This window comes from Phytophthora cinnamomi (assembly GCF_018691715.1).
Source record: "Phytophthora cinnamomi strain GKB4 chromosome Unknown Contig128, whole genome shotgun sequence".
Taxonomy (NCBI): domain Eukaryota; phylum Oomycota; class Peronosporomycetes; order Peronosporales; family Peronosporaceae; genus Phytophthora; species Phytophthora cinnamomi.
The window spans coordinates 170,069-190,028 of NW_027151061.1; the positions used below are offsets into that span (position 1 = coordinate 170,069).

The window sequence follows — 19,960 nt, forward strand, 5'->3', positions numbered from 1 at the left end:
TTTTGGGGTTTAAATGGTCCTACGTCCGGTGGCGGCAGCACAAGCAGGCGTCGCCGAGCCTGTAGCCGAGGGGGACTTGCGCGGAAGAAACCCACAGTGTAGCAGTGCTCAGGGACATGGAGAGCGTGGACGCGGCGCTGCGCTACCTGCAGCGGCAGTTCGCGAGCGTCGCCAGCGACGAGGCGCAGTGGAACGAGGAGCGCCAGCGGCTGCAGGCGCAGGTGCGCGAGCTCGAGGACCAGCGCGGCGAGCAGGAGCAGGCCTACAAGGACGCCATGCTGCGCGTCAAGATGCTCGAGTTCGCGCTGCGGCAGGAGCGCGGCCGCTACCTGGCGTCGCCCGCCGCCGTGCCCAGTACGGGGGGCCCCGGCTCCAAGCCCCGCTCCGAGAGCGCCGAGGTCTCGCGCGGCGTGACGGTGTCGCGCTCCATGGAGCGGTCCAAGTCGGCGCGTGCGGCCGAGCAGCCGTCGCCCGCGCCGTCCCCCGCGGGCAGCCCCAAGGCGTACAACATCTATAGGTCAGACAGCAGGAACAAGAGCGCGTCCAGCACGCCCAAGAACTCGCAGGGCAAGGGCACGGAGATCTCGCGGCCGCGCATGATGTCGCGCACGGCGTCGGGGCGAGAGGTGGAGCGCGAGTTGAACCGGACAGCCTCCGGGCGGGAGGTGGAGCGGGAGCTGACCAGGTCCGCCTCGGGCTCCGGTCGCGAGGTGGAGCGCGAGATGAACAGAACGGCCTCCGGGCGAGAGGTGGAACGGGTAGAACGTACGTGCTCGAAGAATATGGTTATTGCAAGGATTGGTGTAATGTTTTTATTAATATTGTGTTGGCTATGTGTGTGTGTTTAGGTACGATTGAGACGACGAAGCCGCCGAAGCCTGCGGTGATCCCGATCGCGCCGAAGGGATCATATCGGGCGCACAAGTTGAAGCTGAAGTTGTCGGGGCACATGGTACGGCGCCGTGGGGTGGACTCGCGTGAGCTATCGTCTTGATTGTGTGTGCTCTTACAATTGGTTTTATTGCTCGGATTTGTTATTGCAGGATGGAGTGCGGGCGCTTGCGTTCCACCCGACCGAGCCCATGTTGGTGTCGGGTAGCGAAGACTGCACGGTGAAGGTGTGGAACTTGTCGAGTGTGGCTAGTGGTCCGCCATCGCAGCGGGCGACTGAGGTGGACTCGGTGGTGACCATGCGGACACACACGCAAAGCGTGCTGTCACTGGCCGTGTTTAGCCCCGAGAATTACTCCGATTGCCCGCCTGGTAGGTCCGGTGCATTCGCGTCGGCAGGACGCGATGGAGCATTGCACTTGTTCCAGCTGCCCAACACAGAAAATGACAAACCGGAACCGCACACGTATGAGGAGTATGAGGGCATTAAGCTGCATTCTGTCAAGGACGCGCACGACGACGCAATTTGGGACCTGCATGCACACCCGCTATCAAACGTGCTGTTCTCGGCTGGAGCTGACGCCGTGGTGCGGACATGGGGAGTTACGTCGGGTATGTCACAGCGCGTTATCACCACACTGCCCACTGCTCATGTCGTTGCTAACTTGTTTATTGGCCGTGGCAGAGCTCACACACCAAGGAGAGCTGCGGTGTGCCACCAAAACCAATACAAACGGAACTGGTAAGCACGTATCTACCGCAAAGCGAACTGTAACTGATAACTCATGCGCTAACGTCCTATTTTGTGAACGTTCGACTACGAACGTGAGCAGGTCCGAGCCTTCGCGGCTTCTTGGTGCCTACGTCGGTGCAATCCATGCTTACGGATCCGAAGACGTGCATTGTCGGCTACACGAATGGATCAATTGCTCAGTTTGACTACGCTGCTGAACGCGTCATTCAACTGACGCGAGCCATTGATGTTGATACAAAAGGACGGGGAGGCCAAGTGAATAAGGTGCGTTCACATTGTAGTTTAGTCGTTTCGTCAAAACTTTATGCAAGGCTAACGTCTTTATGTAACGCATGTCATCGTTTCATCTCCAGTTGGTTGTGCACCCCACTATGCCAATTGCAATTGCAGCGCACCAAGACCGCAAAATCCGCTTGTACGACATGCGGGCAGGTAAGGCAACCCTTGGATATGCAGATTTTTGCTGTCAATCTCGATATCTTACCGTTACGTCTCCTCGTTTTGCAGGCGAGTGCGTCGGCTCACTCACTGCCCACCAGGACTCCGTTACATCCCTTTCGATCGATGCAGCGGGGCTATACCTTGCCTCTGGAGGTACGGCATCCTGCCTTTTGTATAGGCCGACTCCGCTTTTGTTGTTGTTGTTAACGCTGTCTTTTCGTGCGTTCAGGCCACGACGGCTCATTGCGTGTCTGGTCGGTCGCGGATCGCCACTGCGTTTTTGAACAAACGGTATGTCAAAAACCCTAGGTTACTCTCCGTTGCTGTGCTTCCAGCGCTGACAACACCTTGCTATGGTTGTTTAGGCACACCGGCCGAAGATGGGCGAAGCAGTGCACTCAGTGACTTATCACCCGACTCGCAACTTCATCGCCACAGGCGGCGCGGACAGTACAATAAAGATCTTCCAGTGAGCTCAGCCCCTGAAAGACGCTAGCATCGCTCCGCTCGCTGTGCAAGCAAGCGAGCCACAAGTGATGTAGCAATCGCTGTGTTCCCACAGCTGACTAGTGGAATAGAACTACGACTAGCTTGCCTTCTCCGACTTAACTGCGTAGTAGATGTCGATACTACTTCACGAGTCGCTCCAACATTTCCCAACCACACGAACAAAATCGCCTACAGCGCAGAATGTTTCCCATACGAAGGCCCGCGCCCTCAACCTTTCGGCGAGAGTGCGACGGCCGTGTATTGTTATTTCTTTAAGATGGCAAAGAGCGATCCCTCGCAGCACGGCAACGCCGAGCGTTGACTACCTAGACAACTAGACAGCTTAGATCACGCCAATGCGGTTGGCCACGTCCAGAGCGTCGTAGTCAGCGGTCAGGCGCACGTACGCCTTCTTCTGGCCATCGGGTCTGCAGTCACAAACGAAAAAACCACACAAAGTCAGCACTCGTTGCTCCACAATCTCCCCACGCAACACAAGAGGACGGAGAGCGGCCGTGGAGGCCGCCCCTCGAGGCCACGCCACCGCACTTCCCTATCAGGACTACGGCCAGGCTGTGAGGCAGCTCGAGGGGGTTCGAAAATGGTCCCTCCGTCCGGCAGCAGCAAAGCTCGACGCGATGTGGTGTACCTGATGAGCGTGTTGACCTTGGCGACCTTAATGTCGTACAGCTGCTTGACGGCGTCCTTGATCTGGCGCTTGTTGGCCAGCAGGTCCACCAGGAAGACGAGCGTGTTGTTGTCCTCGATCTTCTTCATGGCCGACTCGGTGGTGAGCGGGGCCTTGATGATGCGGTACTTGTCGAGCTTGTTGCGCGACGGCACGGCCTTGCGGGCGTAGCGCGGGGCGCGGGCCAGCTGCAGGGTCTTGGGCTTGTAGAAGTGCACCTTGGTGCGGATCTTCAGCACCTTGCCGTGCGAGCCCTTGATGACCTTCTTGGACACCTTGGCGGCCGACTTGCCGGCCGCGGTCTTCGCGGTAACCTTCGCCATCTCTGCTTGTTTGCCTCTTTGAGAAATGACCCGCCCGCACTATGGGCGGAGCTGCTGGGCGCACAAGGAGCGCCAGCCAACGGTTTCCAGGCTTTGGCGGTGGTCTCCGCGCATTGGATGAAACTCTTTCGCAGATTTTCAGCCAGTAGCGCGGCGTTTCGGAGTTGAGAGGGAAGTAGTGTACCATCCATTGGGTACAATGACGTTTTTGTTGGTGCCATCAAAGGTAACTTGACCTGGATGAGGCGCATCGCGGTATATTTCACTTGATCTTAGGGCGACGCCAGCACTTTGGGGCTGCGCGCTCGTGGCAGAGATGACTGCATTCCGGCAATTTCTCGACCGACTGCAGCAAAGCTCCATGGTCTTGCGCTGCGGCTGCGTGCTGGCATTGGTGACGCTCGGAGTCGCCATCTCTTCGGGCGACTCCACTGCGTCCGTGGACTTGGCGACCACCGTGGACGACTCAATGGGGAGCGCCAGCACCAGCGACACCAATGGCGTTGCGGGTGACGCTAATGAGGTGGCGACCGTCAGACACATTTTGCTCTTTTCGGACGTGCACCTTAACATCTCCGCGTCGCTGGATGCGAACGACTCAGCCTCGATTCCGATCGCCTATGGGGACGACGCGCCAATGAGTTTGCTGGTGTCGGCGCTTGAGTACGCCAAGGAGTTACTACCTGAACCGGATTTCTTCCTCTACACTGGCGACCATGCCGTGCACGGAGAACTTTCGGACGAGTACCTGGCTGAAGCGGTGGAGGAGAACGTGGAGATTATGGCCAAGTACTTCGCGGCGACGGACAATGGAACGGCGTTGGATATCACGGCCATCATCGGCAATGCAGACACTAGTAAGTGTTGCGTGAGGTGGCAGTGTTGACATTTGTGGTGACTGACGGTGTCTGCTGTGTTGCGTTGAATGTGCTGCAGGTCCTGACTACACTATGAATGTGACGGACCCGGAAACGGAGGAGAACCCGAATATCGCACTCATATCAGCAGCGTGGCAAAGCACAATGTCAACGTCCAACCTCGAATGGTTCAACCACCGCGGGTATCTGGCCTACGCCCTGGACGACAACGTGATCGTGATCACACTGAACACGCTGCCGTACTCGGTGAGTTGAGAGAATTCGCCCTATCGTACTCCTGTCAAAGAATAACGTGGTGTTGAATATTCTACATGTATTGTGTTCGCAGCCTGATCACCACCCTGACACTTCATCACTCCCAGACCCGTTCGAGCAATTCGAGTGGCTGAACGCATCGCTGTCAGAATTAAGGAGCAGTGGGAAGCTGGCCTACATCGTCGGTCACATCCCACCGATCATCGACTCATATTCAGGATTGCCGATGTGGAATGAGACGTACATCAAAACGTACAAACAGATTGTCAGCCGGTACACGGACATCATCAAGGCCCAGCTCTTCGGCCATGTGCACAGCATCGAGTTTCGCTTGCCCCTCTCCAGCGACCAAGTTGCACTTTTCGAGCAAAATGGAGTGACAGTCGATGCAGACTTCGGCGACAGCTCACAGCTGGTGCCGATGTTCATGGTGGCAGCGATATCGCCACTCTTCTTTAACAATCCGGCGTTTATGATTTGGGACTATGACACCACCACGTACGATCTTCGCGACTTCACGGTCTACGGTGGCAATATTTCTTCCGCTATTCAGGACGTGGACTGGAAAGAGCTATTCAAGGCCAGCACCGAGTACGGGGTCAGTTCCTTAAACACGTCCGAGATTACGAAATTTGTAAAGCGTGCGGCGGGTGATGCGGAAATACTTGAGCAGTACTATTACAACTCCAAGGCCCAGTCCCGCCTTCAGCCGGCGTGCATGGATACTACTTGCCAGGCGGAATGGCTGTGCTCGTTGTACTGGTGGTCTACGACAGCAGATTACGATGCCTGTGTGGCATCGACAGCTTCGACGAAGTCTAAACGCTCCCCCGGTATTGCATTGACTATCTCGTCGTCCGCGGGGTCGCTGTTGTCTGCCTCGGCCGCCGTTATCTTTGGGGGAATGGCCGCTACTGCCGTTGTCGTACTGGCAACATCCAAGGTATGTCGCCGAGGTGGTGACCAAGAGGCAGCCAAGTTATTACAGCGACAACATGTTCGCTTTGCAGCTATCGTGTGATCAAACCGCGCTCTCTTTCTACAATATACTACCGGTACGGTACTACAAAAAATACTTGTGTTGAAGATGTTTGGCAAACAATTCCCCGTAAGTGGGTTGTAATCATGAACGGCGCTGACATCACCAACTATCACGTAGTACACGACTACGCGAACCCGCAACCGAGCATCATCATCCGCGAAAAGCCTGCTTTCGGTCCGAAAGTTTCGGATGTTGTGATGCATTGAACTTGTGTGCTAACTTGATTCCACAGCGTAAGCCACTGTACACACCAAGGTGGCCCAAAATCCTCAAAGGCTACAGTAAGCATTCAACGATTCCAGCTCGTGCATGATTGCAGCTAGAAAAACGCAGGTGTAGACCGAGGAAAAGATAGCGTTGCAGTGTAAAGCAGTCGTCATTTTCACTTTTTGTCACCAACTTGACCGTTCTTTTGCGTGAGAACCCATATCGAACAGGAATATATTATATAATATACTTAGTATAATACATATAATAAGTATAACACTTATTGTCGATTTATTGATAAGGTAAAATGCCAAACCTGGCACGGTGCCAATTCGTGGCAAGACTTATACTTTTTGCCAATGACATATCCCTTATCTGTAGATACGTTGTTCCGGACATTGTAGTTTATCGGTAGGTTGCACCTGAATGAAGCGAATACGTCTCGAGCGTGCCTCATTCATAACCTCGTCGCCATCCTGGGCCGTGGTTGGCCGATGAGAAGCTGCAGGCTGCAGATCCATGGTTCGCGCCTGCATGGCTTATGAACAAGACCAGCTCGCTGGACCTGACGGTCGTTGGGGTGTGGTTGCAGCAGGTCTCCTGACTTAGCTGGAAAGCTGTGGAAGAGGCCATACAGCCCCGGTGTGCGGCCTTCTTGCAACAGCACCAGGCGCCACTGCAAGGAGAAGGTTCACCGAGGACATCCAGCTCATGCGCATGTTGCACTTCAAACGCGGCTGGGTTGGGACGCTAGACCTGCCGCTTGGACACACCGCTTGGACACACCGCTTGTCAAGCTTGTCAAGTCCATCACCGAAACTGAAATGGCACCATTTCATCGACCACCTTTGCCCCCGAATCAATCAAGCTAGCGCTGACGGACGCAGTTTGCTGATGAGCTTCATGAGCAGCCACGGCAACGCCGACGGCGGGAGCTCGGGGCCTTAAATCCAGTTGCGAGAGAGATGGTCCACGGCGTGATTGTGTTGGGATGCCTCCGCGAACGAACCGCCCTCACAATCAACGAGTTAACATACTTCAAGGTGACCGCCACTCTATCCCGGAGACCGAGCTTTGCCAAAGCCCATGAGCCATCGCACGACCGGTGATTGGGGTGTTGTCTCCGGAAGAACCCAGCAAAAATGCACCCCATCCTGCATTGCTGCACCATTTCGCTAGGAGGCGAGCCGTTAAGTCCCGGGGATTGACGTCGGCGACAAGGCAGTCGCGAAAGATCGTCGATGCCGACGCTCAACGTCTAGCAACTGCAACCATCTGCAGAAGCGAACCGGATCACGCTGCGGAGACTGCGCACACATCAATGTTTACAGCCATTGGAGACTGGTGCACGGGTCCAGGACATGGAGAGCAAACTTGCACGTGTACCGTACAGTAGTAAACTCAAACGGATATGATGCCTGTGCGGGCGACCGAGATGAGACGCTCGCACACGCAACAGCGCTTGCCTTCCGTAGTACCTTCTCATGACGCCCTCAGTCAACTCGGCACGCGACGCGTATGAACAGAGAAGCCAAAACGGAACCGGACTGCTCACACGAAAACAGTGAGGGTCTCGCTCACCTCAGTCACTCCCGACTTCTCGCGCACCAACGATTTTGTAGTACGTCGACGGTGTGCACCATGAGGCGCGATCCTACCGGGTCGTCTCCGCCGGTACTCCCGCAGCTCTCTTCGTACCTGCCGGCTCCGTCTTCCGACACGCGTACCTCGAGCGTGGCCATCACCGGCATTACCAGCGGCCTCAAGCTCAAGAAGCGACGTAACAGCATCGAAGGCACGTTCTCGGCGGTTAGTCCTAGACTACACTCCTCCCACCACTCCGAGAGCGAGCTGCTCAAGCGGAAGCAGTCGTCGCCCGCGATTTCCGTGCACGACGACACCGAGAGACCGAATGCGGCGGCGTTCTCGAGGCTGAGCAGCCTTTATGCCACGGAAGGTCAAACCAGCCCGCTCATCACGTCGGATGGCCTCTCGTATTCATCTGCATCGTCCCCTCAAGGCAGCGATATCTCGGACGTGAAGACAACCCGTTATTTCGCGTCACAACCGGCCGTGGCGGCACCCCGTCGCGAACGCACGTCAAGGTACTTGAGCGAGGGAGACCGCCGAGAGATCATCACGCGTATCGATGCCGGCGAGAAGCAGGTGACGCTAGCGAGAGAATTCTGCGTTAGCCGCGCCGCCATCTGCAACCTCTACAAGAATCGGTGGGAAGTCCTAACTCGGGGGAGTCGTAACCCCGAGTCCAAACACCCGAAAAAGACGCGTGGCAGGAAGGTGAGTCCACAGCAGACCTCGACTTCAGCCACAGAACTGAGCATTGCTGCGCCAGAGCCGGCACCAGTGTGCCCCGATGTGTCGACAATATCGATTCGTTCGGAGGAGAGCCCGCGTGACGATCAGGAGGACTCGACAGGTTTCCAGCTTCAGTCCGAAAACGATGAAAACGAAGGTGGTAACCACTTATCCGTTGTGGCTCCCGATCAGTTCATGCACCATCAGCTGCAACACAAGAACCACTTCCAGGGTGAAGCAGACGAACTGCCACGTGATCAGCGATCGCATTTGGAGGGCATCGTAGGCGATGTTGTAGTGTCCAGACCATTTCTTGTCCACGAGGCTTCGGCATATTCGTACCCTTGCAGGAACCTGGTTGCTGCACTGCGAGACGAAAGTATCAGCACGGTCGTATTCCAGCAGCGAGCAACGCGTTTGGCGCGACTTCTGATCGAAGAGGCGCTTACCTGTTTGCCTCATGAGGACGTCGAAATAACAAACCAATTCGGAGACGTTTGTCATGGAGCCAAGTCATTGGAGGAACATGGTATCTGCGGTATCTCTATGGAGGACAAGGGTATGGTACTGCTTCGAGCCTTCTCCACGATCAGTCCGACATCACCCACGGGTGTGATGACTGTTGATACAAGGACTACAGATGCCTCGCCGTCCATCGTACACACACAGCTGCCGCCTATAACCCCTCGCCAAGCCGTGTTGCTCCTTGACATTGAGTGCGCTACAGGTGAAGAAGTATGCGCGGTGCTACGTCATCTCGTCCGCGAGAGGCAGATAGATGCTAAACGTATCTATCTCGTCACAATCATTAGCTCCTTCGAGGGTCTTCAGAAAGTGTTCCGGCACTTTCCAGGTGAGTCAGTGGACTCAGCTTCCAGTGTGCTTCGCGAACTAACATCTCCTGTGCACTCGCACAGGTGTATCTCTCATCACTGCGCAAGTAGACACCGTCGTAGACGTGAATAAACGCATCCGACCGGGCATTGGTAACTTCATGCAACGTTTTTGGAATGTCCAAGCGGACAGCACACCCTAGCAGTCAAATTCTACACGTGATTTATGAAAGAAAAGACCGCTATCAATCGTAGTGACATTACACGGTATCAAAGTGAAACGTATCTTATGGCTAGGCTACTGTATTTGAATCTAAGCTGCTATTTCAAGTACAAAATAGAAAAATGCTACAATTTTGAAACAGTAAACAAAGACTGGCTCCTGGAGTATTATATTCAGGGTTTGGTAGTAGTCGTAATTTCGGGTAGCAGGAACACGCCTAATACTATCATACTTTTGGAGATATGTTCAACTAATACTATTAGCATTTAAGTAACCTCGAAACTATAAATACTACTATAGTACTACTGCAGATATACTAATACGACCCATTAAAAGTATAGTAGTATTAAATGCATAATAGCTCTAAGACCATAACTATAGCTGTACTCGTGCGGATAGTAGTGACAATATTACTACTACAATTATTAATCTAATCAGTGCTACCAAACCCCGATTATGATCACTTTTAAGTTCAAAAATAGAAGTGTTGATTACAGGGATTGGTAGTAGTCTTATAGTATTATAAAGTTAGTAGGTATATTATTACTACTATTGCTATTGCTGCTACAAAACTGGAATTAAGGTCAGTAATAGTGCCGATTGATTATTAGCCAAAAATTGTAAATAGTAGTGATATTATCACTACTATTGTACCCATACTTACCAGCCGCTATCAACCCCTTTCATAGATGATAAACAATTTAGCAGTTTTAGAAGGAAGATCAATTTACAAACAATACAGTTCTCATTTTACCTAATCTAAGTCACTTGGAGTCTCATCTGATTTAAATTATATTTGTGTATTCAAATATAATTAACTCAAGTAATTACTAAGTACTTACGCTTCCTCATACACGTAGCGCAACGTGAAAGCAAAAGTAGTGAGTCAAGTTAGACCCACTACACTACTAGCCAAAATTCCCACTACTACCAACCCCTGGTTGATTGGTTGATTACAATACAATGTGTTGGGGATGCCACTTTTACGGATCCCTATATTATTCAGCGTCAGTAAAAACTACTAATAAAAGGAAGTTTTCTCGCACGCTCATGTGCGTCGCCGTGGTTGTGATAACGAACGAGGACAGGCGAAAAATGCACTTGAAAGTGGTAGAGCGCCTAGAGCAGGAGCCACATCAAGATCGATTAGTACGGTAGAGACTCAATGTGCGTGATATACTCCTCCAGGAAAAGAACCACGCTTGGATGCAGGCTTCAGGTATTGGGTGACTTCCAAAAATCACTCAAGCCTCACATGTGTCTTGGAACATACGAGGCGCAAGTGATGACACATACGTCGCACAAAGGTGACACAAACGATGGTGAGACGACTTTCACGTCTGAGCAAACTTATGCTAACACAAATGCTAAATTAACACCTATCGCCAGTTCTTAGGACTGTGGGTGCGTATTTTACATTTTGCCCCCTCTGCCGCTCAACACTTGAGGACGATGGCCCCTGTCATGTAGTATTCTGTGCAGATCCCACTTTTCAGCCGGCATCCCACCAACAACTTCAACAATACGCTCAACACTCTCATTAGTCATGGCCAACACCGGGAAAAAGACAAAAGGGAAGAACTTCCGTGCCGCCGAATTAGATCGTACGTTCATTTTGATCATACTGGCTTTGTATGTAGAAATCTAACGTTCCTCAATAGGTATGCTACCCCTAGTCGAATCAAGTTTCCCTTTCGGATCTGAGCAATGGGCGAACATTGCCTCCTCGTACAACGCTCATCTACCTTCTGGATGGCCTGAGCGGGATGGAGACAGCCTTAGGCGCAAGTTCATGCCCTTGAAGAACAAGCGAAAGCCTACAGAGGACCTAGACTGCCCTTCGGAGATTAAGCGTGCAAAGATAGCCTTCAAGAGAATCGAGGCCCGCTGTGCAGTTAGCTCACTGAACGACGACGATTAAGAAGAAGCAGATCTAGAACCAGAAGGGGGGCCATATAGTGACGGTTTTGGCGACGCTGACCACGGACTTGAAGCCTTTTCGAGCGAGTCGGACGGCGCTGGTGGCGCTCCAGCGACCGATAGTGTGCATGATGAAGATGCACCAACTCCCCTGCGGGTTACTGTGGCGGAGGGACCCAGTACACCGTCACCACCGCAGCCCACCTCTAGCCGGGTCACAACGTCCACGACCGCGGCTCTTTCCGCAATTGCTAGGGCCGGCCTAACGCCGACACAGTTGGCGCAACTTTCTACCAGGATATCAAGAGTGAGTGACTCGGGTATCACTTCAACCACCTTGCTGAGCCAAACAGCCCAACGGCGTATTCGCCTTGACAAAATGATGGATAAGGTGGCTTCAGATACTTTGCCCGGAAACGCCGGGGTGGATCAAATTTGCTCGGGGTAATTATGATGATGGAGGAGCGTCAAGCTGCTCGAGATGCTGAGGTTCGCCGTGAACGCGAAGAGCGGGAAGCGGTGCGCGAGGCTCGCGAACGCCAGTTTCAACTGGAACTGGCCCGAAGTCAAGGTGCCCGCGAAGCTCAAAGCCAACAGCTGGTGATGTTGCTGATGGCCAAGATCTTTGGTGTACCTCCACCAAGTGCATCAAATGAGTAGATCGCAGATCGCAGTAGCAGCGTCTCCAAGGCGCTTCTTTTTTTTGCATTTTCACACCGCTAATCGAGTTCTGTTCTCTTACATTTCAAGCATGTTGCACTAATATGAAAATCGAGCGTTGTCAAACGGGAGGAACTATCTGGCTGATCGATCTCTTCTGTTGCATATAGACGCTTTTAATCTGACTAATACCTGTCGTTCGCACTCGGATATTGTACAAGAGATAGATGTTCTCCAGTCGTAATCCACGTCGTTCGGGGTTGAAAGGAAGGGGCAAAAGCAATTGCCTGTACACCTTCGAGGCACAGCCCATCCCTCACTCTGCAGCTTGTCGAATTGCCGTTATCGAATTACTCATTGCAATAAGCCCGAGTCTGCAAGCTTGACTCGCGTTTTCTAGATCGCCATCTTTCAGCGGCGTGATGATTTTCCCGGTAAGCGCGTTGCTTACAGGAAAGGCAGAATCGGTTGAACAACAACCGTATTCAAGCGTTTTTAGCACGATCTGCAAGACGGGATTGCAGGCGACGACTCATTTCGCCGTCATTCCAAGACCCCGGGAAATTTTGGCAACCCCAGATCAAAGTTCCATCAAACCCGTAACATAATACGCCTGTTACCTTCACTACAAGCAGCCATCCTGAAAAAATCGTAAGTGCTAGAAACAACAACAGCACTAGCAACAACAACATCAAGAAATTCTTATACGCGTTCTGCAAGTCGCTGGATGTTGGAGCATGAACCGCGTAGTTTTTACCGTCGGCAACGCAAAAGCAACCTCGAATGAGAGGCTCCTTCAACGCAACACTTGCAGCCCATTGCTGCTGTTCCGCGAAGGACGGCCAGCAAATTCGAGCTGCAGGGAGATCCCGAAGCGCCTTGGCTAAGGCTGCTTCAGCATGCTTGAGTACCCGTGATAAAGTCGCTGGCGGTACTCTAAACAATTTGCACAATGTTTTAGCCTCCGCTGCTGCCATGTAAAAATGTAAGACACACGCAAGCACATTGTTTTTGCTGATAAGTTGAGCAGGTCGTCCCCGTTTACCTGGTCCGCTCTTGACAATGTAATGCCGCGAAAATGCTGCCAACAACAAGTTGAACTCCTTCACAGGTAATGAAACTGCCACTAGGAATGCGCTGTCATCTTGCGCTTCGTACATCACAGACCAAAGACTCTCCGACGGAGAAATCAGCACATTTGCAATCAGGTAATTCCGCTCTCTCAATGTGATACGAATACGCATGAGCGCTAGTAACTTCTTTGCCCGATTCTGGTTTCGGTGGCGCTCTTGGTGTCTTTGTGCTGCTTGGAATATGGCGAGGGCGTGGGCGTAGCGGACCATGTGAAAATATACTCGTGGTTGCTCGTGGTTGACTGGAAATTCTGTAATGAAGTGTTTTGCCTGATCTAATCATTGTGTTCTCTTCCGCAGGTTTGCTATGTTTTTGGAGGGCAGAACACGCACAAGCATGCCACAAACTCGTCACAAACTGTGGACCAACCCACGCACAAATTCGATCTTGTCTACACCTCATGTTTCATATTTGGAAGTCACCCATTGTACACTGGCCAAAAACGTTTGTACCGCAGAGAGGGATCATTTTACACATGGAAGATGGTGACTTTCCGTACGTTTTAAAGGCCACAGTCGAAGCGATGTGCCATCATCAAACTGAGAGCTCGGAGCCCCCCCCCACACCCCAGAGCATTTATCGTCTACGAATGCGATGTAATGCATCCAAGTTTGCACGCCAAGATTTGGATATTATTGTGTGGGCCTTGCGAGCGCGTAGATTTCACAAACGATTAATTCGGGGAATGCTTCAAATGATGGTCTCTGCGACCGCGTGGGACCGCCATGTACCAAGTACACGAACAGAGGAAGACTCATTGCTAGCCTTGCCACTCCGATCAACGAACGGGTCTGTATTTCTACAATTCACAAATCCTGTAAACACCAAAACGTTATCGATCCGATACATCACTGCTATCATATATATGAATATCAATGGCGTCACACGGTGATGCATAGGATTCATATGGAATTTTTCCGCTGAGTGGAGGCGTCCCAGGATGATGGAGCATCCGTGCTGCGACCGGGATCAGATCTCGTCCTCGCCGAGCGGCTATGTGTTTTAGGTGCCTTGGTTTGCTACCCAACGCACGGGGCTGTAGCATTGCACTGCGCGGGTGGGTACGTTTTCCCAACGCTAGGCAGGATAGTGGGGAACAACCATTCAGAGACCACTTGCTCTTTGGCGGCACAACAATCAAGTTCATTCAGCGGCCCGCTTGGCTATCCTCCGCCTCGGTCGCGCTGGACAACCGGTCACACTACTCGCAGGGCTTGCCTCTGCGATCCATCTCTCAGGCCGACGCCACGATTCGCCTACGCCCCTCGACCTGACTCTCCGAGTCCTAGACTAACCATTGTGAATGGACTGTTCTCTTTGCCCCCCCCATATGACCGGAATGAGGAAGGAAGAGGCGTTGATCTGGAAATCTCAAAGTCTCAAAGCAGCTGAAGTTTCGAGCTCAGCTCAGTAAATAACAACGAACTACCTACACCCACTGTATTACACACTGCAAGACCAGCAGCACTTCGCTGACGAGTGGTTGCCGAGTGTTCGTCGACGTCGATGTATTCGGCGTCTACCTCATCATGGCTCCAGTTGGTGTGTCGCACACGACGTAATCAGCACCTTCGACTAACACACTTCGCACAGCGCAACTTCCAGCCACGGCAGCTCGTGCTCAACAGCTATTATACATCATTCTGCAATTTGCTTCCGACTTGTCAAGCACAAACAGTATCGGATACCACTCGAAGTTTAACCAAGATGGTCTACACGCTCGTTGTCCAGTTCCGCGCCAAGGAAGGCAAGGATGTCGAAGAGAAGATCCGCAACAAGCTCATCGAGGCCTCGCAGACGTACATGAAGGACGCCGAGGTCGTCGGGTGGCATGTCATGCAGGACCACGTCGACCCCCGCAAATGGGCCATCATCGAGCGTTACGAGCGCGAGAGCGTACGTTGCTCGTTGCTGTTGATTCTGTTGGAACTGTCAGAAATACATGTTGACTGAGTTGTTGGCTTTCGTCGCTGGTCGAGCAGAGCCTCAAGATCCACCAGGCGAACCCGTACTACGCCGAGTTCAGCGTCTACATGGAGCCACTTACGGAGCAGGCGGATGTCTTCCAGTTTAACGAGCTGGACACGAGCGAGCCCGAGCACACCCAGTAAACAGATCAATGATCTCAGATCGTACTTGAAATCGGCTGAATATCCTCGCTCGTCACTGACCGAGCAACACCGAACTTAAGTACACAACATTGTGTCCACAAACACCAGCATCAACAGCCTCGATAACATCAAAAGTACAAACTTTCCGTTCGGTGAACTCAGACTGTGATGAAACACCAGAACTACAAAAAATCGTTTTCGTGTTCGTGCGCTGTTACAGTTCACACAGTGGAGACTTTCACGTTTACCACGTAGTAGGTAAGAAAAAGTGGCGGCCGGCTGCGCCGCTATGAAAGCGCCGCACACGTCTCATGCCATCGCGCGTGTGGACTCCGCGAGCAGACAGCAAGCATCTACAGCTCCTGGAACTGGTGCACGTCCAGACTCTCCTGACCGTTCTCCAGCAGCGCCACCAACGCGCCCGCGAACGTCTTGTAGTCGGGGTGCTCGCGGTGCTTCGCTACGCTCTGTTCACCAGTGTCACCGCATTTCACGAGGCGCACAAAAGCAACAAGGTTAGTCCCAAGACACACACCCCAAACAAAGCAAGATAAAACGGGTAGACCGTGTACGCACGCTCTCCTGGTCGTAGCGCTCGACGATGGTCCACTTGCGCGGGTCGCTGGTGTTCTGCATGGGGTGCCAACCGATGACGCTGGCATCCTTGGAGTATGTCTGCGAGGCGTCGGCCAACTTGGCGCGCAGCTGCTCCTCGACGTCCTTGCCGTCCTTGGCGTACAGGTTGACAACAATCGTGAAGACCATGTTTTCTGGAGTGGGGGAGGTGGGGGAGGGTGGTGGGTGGGTGTTGTTTGGGGTTCGAGAGTAAATTCGAAAGTGAGCGAGACGGCGAGATGGATAAAGTCGAGCTGAGGCTGCTATCTGGGCAGATTAGCTGTCTGAGGCTGAGGTGCGATGGGATCCTCGGCCTAGAAGCAGTGTGGCGATGTGGGCGTCCCATGCCGCCTTGGACACGTACGTCACTTCAATCTGGCGCGCTGATACCGTTTACGCTAGGCACGTTGTGGGGGATTATCGGTAATCCTTCTCCGTCTGCGATCGAGATGCGTGCGTGCGAACACGCACATTGTCGAATCTGATTAAAAAGTAGATTGATCTTCTTCTACTAAAAGTATCCAGCAGATGTTTTAGCTGTCGGTTAATGAAAACGATGGCTCCTTGTTCTTCAAAACATGATATCCACGACTGCGGCATCTGCTGCAGGATTACCGTGCTTTGCAAGACACTGATTTTTCAGCAAACATGACAGTAAATGCACTCGCGGAACCTAAGTACCCATTCTCGCGAAACGAAGGTGGCATCTCGAAGGGGTTTCGTGTTCCCAGCTAGCTCTGAGTGAGATGGTGACGTTAGTTAGTTTCATATTGCTTCCAAATCGATGTACCTGGCGCGGGAGGAAAGCTCTAAATGTTGTCAATCGCGAAAAAAACAAGATATCCCTTGACCAGTATCAATAACGCCCAAACAGCTACGAGGCAACCACACGACCCACAGATTTTGAAGCTTCAAAATAACAACTCGTGCTACTATCAATGGCACCATCTGACGGTAGTGCAGATCTCGAGGGATTACCGATAATCCCCCACAACGTGCCGAGCGTAAACGGTATCAACGCGCCAGATTGAAGTGACGTACGTGTCCAAAGCGGCATGGGAGGCCCACATCGCCACACTGCTTCTAGGCCGAGGATCCCATCGCACCTCAGCCTCAGACTGCTAAGCTACTGAGCTAGCAGCCTCAGTTCGACTTCATCCAACCCGCCGTCTCGCTCACTTTCGAATTTACTCTCGAACCCCCAAACAACACCCACCCACCACCCTCCTCCACCTCCCCCACTCCAGAAAACATGGTCTTCACGATTGTTGTCAACCTGTACGCCAAGGACGGCAAGGACGTCGAGGAGCAGCTGCGCGCCAAGTTGGCCGACGCCTCGCAGACATACTCCAAGGATGCCAGCGTCATCGGTTGGCACCCCATGCAGAACATCAGCGACCCGCGCAAGTGGACCATCGTCGAGCGCTACGACCAGGAGAGCGTGCGTACACGGTCTACCCGTTTTATCTTGCTTTGTTTGGGGTGTGTGTCTTGGGACTAACCTTGTTGCTTTTATGCGCCTCGTGAAATGCGGTGACACTGGTGAACAGAGCGTGGCGAAGCACCGCGAGCACCCCGACTACAAGACGTTCGCGGGCGCGTTGGTGGCGCTGCTGGAGAACGGTCAGGAGAGTCTGGACGTGCACCAGTTCCAGGAGCTGTAGATGCTTGCTGTCTGCTCGCGGAGTCCACACGCGCGATGGCATGACACGTGTGCGGCGCTTTCATAGCGGCGCAGCCAACCGCCACTCTTTCTTACCTACTACGTGGTAAACGTGAAAGTCTCCACTGTGTGAACTGTAACAGCGCACGAACACGAAAACGATTTTTTGTAGTTCTGGTGTTTCATCACAGTCTGAGTTCACCGAACGGAAAGTTTGTACTTTTGATGTTATCGAGGCTGTTGATGCTGGTGTTTGTGGACGCAATGTTGTGTACTTAAGTTCGGTGTTGCTCGGTCAGTGACGAGCGAGGATATTCAGCCGATTTCAAGTACGATCTGAGATCATTGATCTGTTTACTGGGTGTGCTCGGGCTCGCTCGTGTCCAGCTCGTTAAACTGGAAGACATCCGCCTGCTCCGTAAGTGGCTCCATGTAGACGCTGAACTCGGCGTAGTACGGGTTCGCCTGGTGGATCTTGAGGCTCTGCTCGACCAGCGACGAAAGCCAACAACTCAGTCAACATGTATTTCTGACAGTTCCAACAGAATCAACAGCAACGAGCAACGTACGCTCTCGCGCTCGTAACGCTCGATGATGGCCCATTTGCGGGGGTCGACGTGGTCCTGCATGACATGCCACCCGACGACCTCGGCGTCCTTCATGTACGTCTGCGAGGCCTCGATGAGCTTGTTGCGGATCTTCTCTTCGACATCCTTGCCTTCCTTGGCGCGGAACTGGACAACGAGCGTGTAGACCATCTTGGTTAATCTTCGAGTGGTATCCGATACTGTTTGTGCTTGACAAGTCGGAAGCAAATTGCAGAATGATGTATAATAGCTGTTGAGCACGAGCTGCCGTGGCTGGAAGTTGCGCTGTGCGAAGTGTGCTAGTCGAAGGTCTGCGATGAGGCTGATTACGTCGTGTGCGACACACCAACTGGAGCCATGATGAGGTAGACGCCGAATAGATCGACGTCGACGAACACTCGGCAACCACTCGTCAGCGAAGTGCTGCTGATCTTGCAGTGTGTAGTGGAGCGAGTGTAGGTAGGTTCGTTGTTACAGTACATGTATTTACTGAGCTTGGCTCGAAACTTCGGGCTGTCAGTCGCTTTGAGACTTTGAGGTCGAATCGCCTGTCGATGGCGAACTCGACGCGTTTCCTGAAGTCTTCAAGTTTAAAGACTACCTGTATTCAGACTCACTGCAATACCGGTACATGTATTACTAGTATATCACGAAGTATCGAGGCCGTTGCGGAGGGTTCCAACAGTGCTGTGCCTGGGATGTCTCTGAATACAGCTCAAGGGCTTGCAGCAATTGGGATTAAGCTGCTGTTTGGCCGCTACAGTCCTTCAAACCAGCCTTAACACCCAAGAAGACTGAGCGCCCTCCAATTGAACCAACAGCGCGGTCGCCAAACAACTACATGCACTACACGGTGCAACACCAACCTTGCTCCTCGAACGTACGTGATATTCATCTTTATTGCGAGCAGCATTGCTACTCTCATACGCTCGCGGACACACACGAAAGACACTAGGACTCCACTAAGATCCCCCAGGCGCCAGCGACTGCACTGGAAAACTCGATCAATCGCGGAGACTCCTCTTGCCGCAAGCACCGAATGGACTCGCGCTTGACAGACAATCAGCTCCGTGCCGAGCTTACACAGGACAGCACGCCTCTCCGCCTCGGAGACCGACTGCTACGCACCCGAGGGGCGCTTACTCGACGTGCACGGGCTTGCTCGTGTCCAGCTCGTTGAAGCGGCGCAGGTCCATCGGCTGGTCGAGCAGCGGAATAACGTACGGGTCGAACGTCTTCCAGTACGGGTTGCCCAGGTGGTACTTCTGGCTGCTCTCGTGCTCGTAGCGCTCGACGATGCACCACTTGCGCGGGTCCTGGTGGTCCTGCATCACGTGCCAGCCGATGGTCTCGATGTCCTTGGAGTACACCTGCGAGGCCTCGATCAGCTTGTTGCGCAGCTTCTCCTCGACTTCCTTGCCCTCCTTGGCGTACAGGTGAACGACGATCGTGTAGACCATTGTGGTTGGGTGGTTGCTTGTGAACTTGACTGGAAAATGAAAAGTGAGCTCTCGGGGGCGGCGGAAAGTCGCGCTCGTACGTGGCAGGCTGCCATGCGGGGCGTGCGAGAGAGGGGGAGGGGAGCGTTCCGCTTGGGTCTCGGCAGTGCCTGCTACGTCATTGAAGTAGGCCAGGAGCATCACGGATACGCAAATGTATCCGGTTCACATCGGAGCGGTCTATCCTGGGCTGGCGATTGAGTTAACTTCAGTCTTGAACTTCAGACGGACCTCCCTATGCTGCAGCCTGCTGTATCCAATAATACATCGTATTTGTGCGATATTATCTTGACCTAATTAAGTATTTAATGACTTTGTTAACCGATGATTTCCACATTCAAATAGGAGCTCATGCTTTTTCGAAGGCATTTCTAAATTCTGGATTTGCTCAAAGTTCCCTTGACCTCCACGCGCCAAGCAGCTGGACCCGC

At 52.9% G+C, this 19,960-nt stretch overlaps 9 protein-coding genes across 10 annotated transcripts; 5 read left to right on the forward strand and 4 right to left on the reverse strand.

Annotated features, from left to right (window-relative positions):
• Window positions 1-116: 116 nt before the first annotated feature.
• On the forward strand, window positions 117-2,559 carry IUM83_15459 (striatin-3 family protein; the record flags this gene model as incomplete). Its single annotated transcript, XM_067940275.1, has 9 exons — window positions 117-765; window positions 849-952; window positions 1,044-1,503; window positions 1,577-1,633; window positions 1,725-1,909; window positions 1,999-2,077; window positions 2,153-2,239; window positions 2,316-2,377; window positions 2,452-2,559. The coding sequence occupies 9 exons, from the start codon at window positions 117-119 to the stop codon at window positions 2,557-2,559; spliced, it is 1,791 nt and encodes a 596-aa protein (XP_067780162.1).
• Window positions 2,560-2,918: 359 nt separating this feature from the next.
• Window positions 2,919-3,586, reverse strand: IUM83_15460 (60S ribosomal protein L23a; the record flags this gene model as incomplete). The annotated part of the gene is made up of 2 exons (XM_067940276.1): window positions 2,919-3,003; window positions 3,225-3,586. The coding sequence occupies 2 exons, from the start codon at window positions 3,584-3,586 to the stop codon at window positions 2,919-2,921; spliced, it is 447 nt and encodes a 148-aa protein (XP_067780122.1).
• A 361-nt stretch (window positions 3,587-3,947) lies between these two features.
• On the forward strand, window positions 3,948-5,740 carry IUM83_15461 (putative sphingomyelinase phosphodiesterase; the record flags this gene model as incomplete). Its single annotated transcript, XM_067940277.1, has 3 exons — window positions 3,948-4,443; window positions 4,523-4,710; window positions 4,793-5,740. 3 exons carry the CDS (start codon window positions 3,948-3,950, stop codon window positions 5,738-5,740), a joined length of 1,632 nt encoding a protein of 543 aa, XP_067780161.1.
• A 1,869-nt stretch (window positions 5,741-7,609) lies between these two features.
• IUM83_15462 (Uracil phosphoribosyltransferase) lies at window positions 7,610-9,320 on the forward strand (the record flags this gene model as incomplete). Its single annotated transcript, XM_067940278.1, has 2 exons — window positions 7,610-9,137; window positions 9,202-9,320. The coding sequence occupies 2 exons, from the start codon at window positions 7,610-7,612 to the stop codon at window positions 9,318-9,320; spliced, it is 1,647 nt and encodes a 548-aa protein (XP_067780233.1).
• A 5,441-nt stretch (window positions 9,321-14,761) lies between these two features.
• IUM83_15463 (putative antibiotic biosynthesis monooxygenase protein) lies at window positions 14,762-15,165 on the forward strand (the record flags this gene model as incomplete). The annotated part of the gene is made up of 2 exons (XM_067940279.1): window positions 14,762-14,950; window positions 15,037-15,165. 2 exons carry the CDS (start codon window positions 14,762-14,764, stop codon window positions 15,163-15,165), a joined length of 318 nt encoding a protein of 105 aa, XP_067780231.1.
• A 353-nt stretch (window positions 15,166-15,518) lies between these two features.
• Window positions 15,519-15,930, reverse strand: IUM83_15464 (antibiotic biosynthesis monooxygenase; the record flags this gene model as incomplete). 2 transcript variants are annotated; one of them, XM_067940281.1, is made up of 2 exons in its annotated part: window positions 15,519-15,632; window positions 15,742-15,930. In XM_067940281.1, the coding sequence occupies 2 exons, from the start codon at window positions 15,928-15,930 to the stop codon at window positions 15,519-15,521; spliced, it is 303 nt and encodes a 100-aa protein (XP_067780120.1). The 2 variants fall into 2 exon arrangements, with proteins under 2 accessions (XP_067780120.1, XP_067780121.1); XM_067940280.1 differs by having other exon boundaries at window positions 15,519-15,625; window positions 15,723-15,930.
• Window positions 15,931-17,032: 1,102 nt separating this feature from the next.
• Window positions 17,033-17,444, forward strand: IUM83_15465 (antibiotic biosynthesis monooxygenase; the record flags this gene model as incomplete). Its single annotated transcript, XM_067940282.1, has 2 exons — window positions 17,033-17,221; window positions 17,331-17,444. The coding sequence occupies 2 exons, from the start codon at window positions 17,033-17,035 to the stop codon at window positions 17,442-17,444; spliced, it is 303 nt and encodes a 100-aa protein (XP_067780232.1).
• A 353-nt stretch (window positions 17,445-17,797) lies between these two features.
• On the reverse strand, window positions 17,798-18,201 carry IUM83_15466 (putative antibiotic biosynthesis monooxygenase protein; the record flags this gene model as incomplete). The annotated part of the gene is made up of 2 exons (XM_067940283.1): window positions 17,798-17,926; window positions 18,013-18,201. 2 exons carry the CDS (start codon window positions 18,199-18,201, stop codon window positions 17,798-17,800), a joined length of 318 nt encoding a protein of 105 aa, XP_067780118.1.
• A 968-nt stretch (window positions 18,202-19,169) lies between these two features.
• IUM83_15467 (Antibiotic biosynthesis monooxygenase) lies at window positions 19,170-19,490 on the reverse strand (the record flags this gene model as incomplete). Its single annotated transcript, XM_067940284.1, has 1 exon — window positions 19,170-19,490. The coding sequence occupies one exon, from the start codon at window positions 19,488-19,490 to the stop codon at window positions 19,170-19,172; it is 321 nt and encodes a 106-aa protein (XP_067780119.1).
• Window positions 19,491-19,960: the final 470 nt, after the last annotated feature.